This window comes from Myotis davidii, unplaced genomic scaffold, assembly GCF_000327345.1.
Source record: "Myotis davidii unplaced genomic scaffold, ASM32734v1 scaffold674, whole genome shotgun sequence".
Taxonomy (NCBI): Eukaryota; Metazoa; Chordata; class Mammalia; order Chiroptera; family Vespertilionidae; genus Myotis; species Myotis davidii.
Window position 1 is genome coordinate 1,022,468 of NW_006286674.1, and position 9,011 is coordinate 1,031,478.

Here is a 9,011-nt window from a genome sequence, read left to right on the forward strand (position 1 = left end):
GGACGGGAAAGCACTCTCTTGGGATTGTAGAATTTCACAGAATCATCTTTGGGGCAAATGTTCTCAATGATGGTGTAATCAGACATCCGATCGGGGTTCGAATTTGGAGAGATAAAGCACGTTTGGATGGCAAATCCCAGTTCCTGGTCAGCCTTAGTAACAGACACCTATGGAGAACAGCGAGATCGACACAGAAGCAAGTTAGCATCTCATTTTTACTTTAGGCACAAGGGGAACACACCAACACAGTCCTTCTGATGAGAGACATTTCTTTATTCCCATAACATCCATCTATAGTCTTCTTTCTAATGGTAAAAGTAACATATACATTCTTTGAAAAAAGAGTTATTTTCTATTGAAACTCGATATGGATGGTGACAGTGAATTATTTAGTTCCAACGCCAGCCTGGAAGATTCCAGTACAAAATGACTAAGTCTCTTCAACCTCCCATAAGTCCTCTGGGAGATAAAAATAAAAGCAAAGTGGATTTTCCAAAATAAATAAAACACCAACAGGCAAAGCTCCTGATGTCATAACAGTGCATTTGTAAGGCAAGCTCTTTTTTAAAAATTGCTCAAAAAATAGAGAGGCAGAATCTACTTAACGTAGGCAGGGAGTACTGGACTTCTAAACTTGCACAAGTCAGAGTGGGCCTAAACCATGGCAGGGAAAGCTACCGATTCATTTAGAGTCCTGCGTCACTGGACAGGCAGAGCTGGCCCTGTGGCTGGATGCCAGCTACGGTGCAAGCTGGTGGCGATCATGGGCCTGGCCAAGTGTCCCAGCCGCTCACAGGTCCAAACCAGGCCTTGCCAAGTACTCTCCCTTCACTCTTTAAGCCCAACGGTGTTTTAAGGGAAATCTAATCTGGAAACGTTTCCGACTCATTTACACTTCCCTCTTTCAAAACATTCTATGGGCTATGTCCAAACCTTGTTAAGGTTCTTTTCTTTAGAAACAGGAAGTAATGTTTGGCCCAGTGTAAACAGAATTCAAACCTCAACTATCCTGAACTCAGCTAAAATCCCTGCACCAGACTGGATTCTCCATTTGGTGATACATGGATGGCCGTGCGAGCTGCCTCTCCCCTCGATGCTTCATTCCTTGACTAAACTTAGAATCAAAATAAACTTAAACACTTTAGAAATAAAGTGAGGCCTTAACCATAGGCCAATAGCTCCAGAATCGTTTCAAAAGGCACGGAGATGTAAACACACTTTCCACTCTGAGAAACCCAGGGCACTGCATGGGGCTCTCAGTCCACAGCGCTATTTTGCAAGATCCCTCCATGGTTAACTACAAGACACGCAACAATGGAGGTGATGACGGTTATGTCACTTTGTTGTGCCTTAAAGCTAAATCCCTCAGAACAATCTGACGAGATAAACATGTTCTTCTCCACTTTATAAACTGAGGGAAAACTGAGCATATAGAACAGATGGCTTGTCAAGATCATATCTAGCAAATACTGGGCATAACCAAAGTTTAAGCCCAAATATTCTGATCACAAGTCCATTTTCTCTTTCCTATTTCACTGTAGCTACAGGGTCAATTCAACCAGGCTCAAGAAGTGGCCTTGGAAGAACATTTTGTAGGAAATATGCCTAGCAAGTAGTGTTTGATAGTCTGTAAATAGTCATGTTGTTATTTTTGCAATATTCCTGAAAAATATTTTATCTTGAAAAGATAGCAAATTACACATACCCCATTTAAACTAAAAAAGTCTCCTTTAACATGAACTTAGGACCCACAGTGCAAAACTGTGTGACAGAAGAAATGTAAATCTTTTCTCTAATCTCAAAGAAATATGAAATGGCAGAATGTCTAAGGCAGTGGTTCTCAACCTTCTGGCTTTTTAAATACAGTTCCTCATGTTGTGACCCAACCATAAACTTATTTTCGTTGCTACTTCATAACTGTAATGTTGCTACTGTTATGAATCATAATGTAAATATCTGACATGCAGGTTGAGAACCGCTGGTCTAAGGTATCCCAAAAAGTCATTTTGGAGGAAAAAGGTTATTAATAAGTCTTTTACTCTAAAATGGACTGGAAATGATATGGGAGGGCTGTGGGCTTTGGAGCGAGACAAACCCCAGGAAATCGTGTGCACTGCTGCTCATGAACGTGAGCTCTGAGCCTCAGTTTCCTTCCCTACAGACTGAGGGGGACTACCTACTAGATCTGGTCATTGTGAGGATGTGTAAAGTCAAAATGACATGCAAACAACACAGGTCCCGGCTACTCCAGGAACACCAGCTATTACTAGTGGTGTTATTCAAGATTTATATTTGGGGGGTTATTTACAATTTTTTAAATTCCCCAACTCAAATGAACCAAAAGAAAAGTTGCCATTATGTGACCAAATATCACTCAAGATGACCAAAACCCAGATGGAAAAACTGATCAATTCTTGGATTAAAAGAAGGGAGTATGATCTATAGTAAATAGAGGATCCTGAGAGGGGATATAAGAAGGATGGCCAGGAGAAAAAAACTTGGAAATAGTTCTTTAGGCAAGACTATGACTAAGTTTTATTTATCCTAAGAAAAAAAATTCTAGAGAAAATTTTTTTTTAAATTTTCTTATTAGCAGTGAAATCTAAAGTGGGAAACAAAGAATATGCATAACTGCTACTCTGTTTAGCAAAATACTTACAGATCCTCTCTCATATTTAGGTGGTCTAAAACAACTTTAAAATAAAATAGCGTAAAGTGTTTTCCCCCTGCCCAAATTCTCCTCAATGTACTTGATATTTAAAATGATAGCAAAAGATTTGGTTCATTTCTTTTTCATCACTTGACAATGTCTTTGACAGAACTTAATTGTGAAAAACATAGATGATATATGACAAGATATGTGGGAAAATATGAATAAAAAACAAATAAACCCATACCTTAAGTAGGCCCACACTGGAGGGAAAGGGAGAAAAACCAAACACCCAGGGTTGGATACACGAGGAAGACTGGCCGCAGATTAGCATAAAGCAGCTGAGCCATAAATTAGCAAAGCCAGGCACACATTTGGAAACCAAACTGCAGTTAAGCAGAGCCTCTAAAATCTATAGCACAACAGGGAGTCACGGACCAACGGCACACATGGACCGCGCAGCCAGAAAAGCATGACGGGAACAGCGATCTTGGATTAGAAGAGATCTATGATTAGGAACAGCATGTCGAAAGCAGTATATTTTCCCCAGTGGAGAGAGAAGGTGTACCCAAAGAAAGAGAATTCCTCTTAAAACAGGGAATTAAAACAGAGAGGAGATCCAGGAAAATGTCTAGAGTCAGCAGGCTCCGTCCCAGAATCAGTACAAGAGTTATTTGTCTTTCTAAAATAGAAATTATGTGCACTGCAGTCACTGTAATATATAGAAGTATCCCGTTTGACCGTTACGCTTCTCACTCCCCCCACCATGAAGCAGAGCACGGCTTGCAGCTTAGCACCAGAACTAGCTCATCAGAGGGTGATTCCTCTGTAAGACCAGCAGATATCCTAGGGCCATCAGGAAAGTTATCTTCTCTAGAATTCTATCTGAGAACTTGGATATTTGCACTGCTAATATGTTACATTTTCTCTCCTTTCAAATGGCACTTGAGAATACATGATAGTAGCATCCAGTGGATAATAGTGTGGGCTCTGGGGTGAGTCCTGACTCTGAACTCTAAGAGGTACTACCTGTGTGACCTTAGATAAGTTTTGCCTCGATGTCCTCATCCACAAAATGGGGATATTAATAGTTCTGTCTCAGAGGATTGCTTTGAAGAATAGTTCATTACAATATTTATAACTGAGTTTGGCACAAAATAAATCCACAGTCAATGCTAGCTGTTGCTATTTCATTATTACTACCACTACCTAATATTTTTGTAGCCATTCCACAGACTTATGCTGTGCATGATCATTATCATTGTATATAGGAAATAGTTTTAATAAAACTATAGATACATCTAAACAATGATCTAGGGAAAAAAGACAATCTCCATGAGATATAGTAGCACATAGCATTTCACTCACTTGTGTGCAGTTTAAAAGATAATATGTGAGGTGGTTTGAAACATTTCATGGTTAACTCTGACACTGCCACTACTGAGCTACTGTTCCAAAAATGCTAAGCAAGAACAGGCTTTATTAGAATTCACACTTTAAACAACGTTTTTAAAACATTCATCTATAGAACACTCTCCATTTAGGATAAGGTAGCAAGTCCTGAAATTTTCTGCTTTGGTCAGAAATCAAGCTGGAAGCATTTTCACCCAAAGCTGGTCAAGGGCTGTAAGGAAGAGCAGGGCAATTGAGCTCACACCCCAGGAGCTACTACAGCTGCGCACTAACCTGAAGGCCAAGGCTAATGTTGTAATCTCACCTCAACATAGATGTGTCCATTCTCCGCCACCGAGAAGACGCCCTGGGAGGGCACCAGAAAGAGGTCAGTGCTGTACAGTTCCATGTTGAAGGTGATGTTTCTGGTGGGCGGGTCCGGGAAACTCCTGGGATTCCCCACATGCCGCAGGCTGCAGTTAAACTGGGGGAAAAACAAGACAGAGGACAATCAGTCAAAGGAAGGATAAAGGATAAATGCCCTGCAGCTTTATGAGCTTTGGACTGTAACATCTAATTCCCCACCACCCCCCGCCCCTGAGAGTTCCTAAAGACAACATCTTCCACATACTACCTAATACAAAGAAACACATACCACCACAACTTCAGGTCGGCTGAAGTGGGAAGCATCTCCTTCATCCAAATCTGCTGGAAATCCATTATCCCCAGACTCCAAATCTTCATAACCATCTGGCCAACCACTACTACCCCCAGGGGACGGAACCTGTATCACAATCTAAAAGGCAAAGATACCACAGAGAACGTCATAAAAACACCAAATCACATACACTTGGTTTTCACGTGCATGCGTGAAAACCACACACACACACACACACACACACACACACACACCCTCCAAGTGGGCTTAGGATTTCTTCTTCAAAGAGACGAAAAATAAAGAGAAACCCAATTCATGTTCAAAATATGTATTTTCCTCAGTGAAAAAAATACAAATAATTTCAAACAGTGAGAAAACACTAGACACTGAAGTAGGGTTGAATGGCGTTATCAATAGACCTGCCTATCTAGTAGGATAGGGGAGCTTCTCTTCATATTAAAGCTTGCACTAGGGGGCTTCTCTCCATATTAAAAATTCTCTTCACATTAAAAATTCTAAGAAATAGCAAAAGCTGGCTAATGCAGGGAGCTCTTGTTATTTGTATCAATCAGGATTTGTAAAAAGTTTGGTTTGAGTTAGAAGCAAATGACTTAATGTTTACTACTGAGCCATTCTCTCCTCATTTTTTCTCTCGTACTCCTCTATTCCCCACCCCCCCCCACCACCACCATCTTCTTCCTAATATATTTCTCTATGGTGTAAAGATGCACAAAAGTACATTATGTTTTATTCCATGGCATTGACTGAAATGATTATTCCTAGGTTAGCTGTGGGTAAGATGAAAAAATTCACCTCAGGACCATGACTCCATAAATAATTTCTCTGCATATGTAGGAGAGTCATGCTGTCCTTTTGTTTTACTTATTTTATTTTTTGCTTTACATGCTTAGATTATGAATATGTTCCAAAACAAAAATATATAGTAAGTTTGACTACTACAATCATAATTGGAACAAATAGCTAAAATATTCACTGAAGGCAATAGAACAGGAAGAGAATGTAGGAAAACCACCTCTCTGTTCTGTACCAGGTCCTCAAAAGAAAGTACTGATGCAATTAAAGCAAGTACCTAGGATACTGCTTACCCTAGAATCACCATCTCATCATCATAATCACCACCACACTACGTACATATAAGAAGAAAGGGTTTTTAAGGGCTCATGATACACCTTTCTCTTCTGAAGCAAATGACCCTTTTTTAAGTTTTTATTTAACATACAGATTATCATAGCCTCTTATTGGTGTTAATTTAGACACGTTTTAAATTCCAAAATTAAGTACAGTACATCAGTAATGTGCCATTCATTATATCTGGAAAAAAATAGATAAATGCAACAAAAATTAGTGTTGGAATTGGCAGGAGGGTGTTCATCACAGAGGTCAAAGGTTCATAAATTATTCCAATAACAAAGGGAGATCAGCTGGGCTAGCCCGGTGTTGAGGAAAGATGAGTGCACGAGAGGTCGGGAAGCTAGATTCAGTCCTGGCTCCGTTGTTAACTAGGTTCTCAAGCCTAAGCAAGTCTCTTAACTCCCTGGAGTTGAATTTCCCACCTGTGAAATGAGGAAGTTGAATGATGGCATCTTAGGGTTCTGGCCCGCTCAAACATTCTAAGCTTGTCTGAGGCTTGATAAACTTGGGCTCACAAGGAGAGTCGGTGCCCCCATGAGCCACAGTGACTGGAGTACCTGATCGCCAGTCTGTTCTCTAGATGGGCCAAGCGTGTCTATCCATCAGCAGTGGAATGAAGGGGAATGAGCAGCCTCTCCCTCCCTGTCCCAAGCCAAAGCTGGAACAGGCGCTAAGAACACACACACCGTGTCAAAGCTGGACATAGGGATCTTTGAGCCTTATTTTACCATCAAAAGTAAAGTTCTTTTGAGACATCATGTGTCACCGTCTTTTAATATTTACTGCCTAGGGTCATCTCTGCAAGAATAAGTTTAATCTGAAAGGCTTTAGATGCACTGACGAGAGCAATTTCAGAAAGGCTTGCAATGGATTATCACTGGGGGATCTGGAAAACCTCCCTCCGGGAAACTTCAGAAATGAGATTTTTTTCCATCTAGGTCTTTCTTAGAGGCGGAGAGAGAGACTAAGTAATAATTTCTTAATAGCCCGTTCTGGATTTCTCTCTTCTGGCTCTTTTGTTTCTGGGGAAGGGAGAACTCTGGGCAGGACTCAAATGAGGCTTGAGAGGACGGGGTCTGGTTGGCTCAGTGTGTAGATGTGCTCACTCAAAGCCCAAGGGCTTGGATTTCATCCTAAGGACCAGGCCTTTGACCCTGCAGTTTAGTCAGAGAGACGGGTCATAATTACCTTGCCAGCAAACCCCTTCTCACCAGGATATGGAAGAGAGGACCACCGATGCTCCAACCAAGAAAACAGGGCCTCCCAACTCCCACAGATTCAGCAATAAAGCAAATGAAACAAAAATGTCCAGGGTCGAAGTACATCTCATTCTGTTGAGAACTGACACTTGGCTTGGTTCGGGCCTGGGGTACATGTTCCTCCTCATTTTCACAGAAATTTTAAGATTAGTTTTAAGGTAACACCCTGCAAGCTCTGGCCAAGGGCCAGGCTTTGCTCTGGAGGACACTCACGGAGTTGAAGTAAACCACGCCATCCGGGGCGGACCGCCGGTGCCGAGTCCCGCAGCCATTCAGGGGAGACTCCAAAATGAAGTGGGTGCCATTCATCTTGGCCTTGCAGGTAGGATCCAACAGGGTGAGCTCCATCCCCGAGTAGCTGTTGGACTGAAACAACAACCACCAAAACATAAAGGGGGCCCACAGGCAGTTCTGCAGCACACAGTTCACAGTTTGCCTGGTCTTCCAAGTAAAGGTTGCTGGAGGCCTGCGTCCCCCGCCCCCTACCAACCGCCTCTCAAACAGGATTGTGTTTGTTGGCCTTGGAAACCCAATAGCAAAATATTGACACACAAGGATCTGGAACCCCCCTTGCTGAGAACAACAGAAACCGGGTGAGAATCGCAGCAGAGGGGAAGTGAGCCTGTCCAACTGAGAAAACAGTATGGAGCCTCTGGAGTCCCGAAGTGAAAGAGCTGGAGAGAAAGAACTAACACATACTGGGGGCGAGATGTGGGGAAAGTGGCCTTCTCTTCCCTCCTTTAAGGAACTGCACTGACCTGAAAAGAATCCTTTTCTACAGCCACGGTCATCTTCTCATTGTCACATTTGACTGACAGGGCAACATCCATGCTGCCCTGCACCTCCTCAGGCTCTCTGGGACCAGGAAACAGTCGTAAGCCGGGGATGACAGGGTCCTTTGGCTGCGGGAACCCATCTTCTCCCCCTTCCTTCTGGCCTTTCCTGGGGATGTCCAGGAAAGGAAAGGGGAAACCTCCACTCTGGCCTCTCCCTCCCCGGATGGGTGGGTTGTCCAGGTTTCCAGGGTCCAGCAGGATCCGTAACTCGGGAGGGATGGTGTGGACCTCCTCATCTCTCATCTCCTCTGGTGGTGACAGAAGAAAGCAAAACATCATCAGTGTCTGATGCCAGGGCACAATCAGTGTCTGATGCCAGGGCACAATCATCATTAAAGGCAAGGACAGGAAGAATCAGCATGGAGTGTGTAAAATTACACTTAACAAATAATGTATGAAGGAGATGAGTAGTCTGGAAGCCTGAATTTTAGTCCTAGAGTTCTTTCTAACTCACTAAGTGGCTTTGGGCCAGTGGCTTATTTCTCTGTGCCTCAGTTCCCCAAGTTTTAAAATTAAGAGATTTAATGATTAATGAGATCAAGTGGTTCTAAAATTGGTTGCACCACTTTGGAAATGTTTTAAAAAAAAAATCCCTTTGCCCAGGCTGCACCCCAGACCAATGAAAAATCAGACCCTCTGGAAAACCCCGAAGACTCCATAAAAAAACTACTAGACCTAATAAATGAATTCAGCAATGTAGCAGGATACAAAATTAACACTCAGAAATCTATGGCCTTTTTATACACCAATAATGAACTCACAGAAAGAGAAACGAAAAAAAGAATCCCATTTACCATTGCATACAAAAAATTAAGATACCTAGGAGTAAACTTAACGAAGGAGGTAAGACCTTACTCGGAAAACTATAGGACATTGAAAAAAGTGATAGAGGAAGACATAAACAAATGGAAGAACACACCATGTTCATGGATTGGTAGAATCAACATCATTAAAATGTCCATACTACCCAAAGCAATCTACAGATTCAAGCAATTCCCATTTAAATACCAATGGCATATTTCAAAGATCTAGAACAAACTCTCCAAAAATTCATCTGGAATAAA

General features: G+C 42.0%; 1 protein-coding gene across 1 annotated transcript in view; it reads right to left on the reverse strand.

Moving 5' to 3' along the window:
* Positions 1–9,011, reverse strand: part of TGFBR3 (transforming growth factor beta receptor III) — a 177,019-nt gene that overhangs the window by 24,171 nt on the left and 143,837 nt on the right. Inside the window, exons 8-12 of the mRNA XM_006758203.2 lie at positions 7,870–8,195; positions 7,325–7,477; positions 4,698–4,838; positions 4,368–4,526; positions 9–167 (exon numbers count right to left, since the gene is read on the reverse strand). Coding sequence (XP_006758266.1) covers positions 9–167; positions 4,368–4,526; positions 4,698–4,838; positions 7,325–7,477; positions 7,870–8,195 — 938 coding nt within the window. The remainder of the gene's footprint in view (positions 1–8; positions 168–4,367; positions 4,527–4,697; positions 4,839–7,324; positions 7,478–7,869; positions 8,196–9,011) is intronic.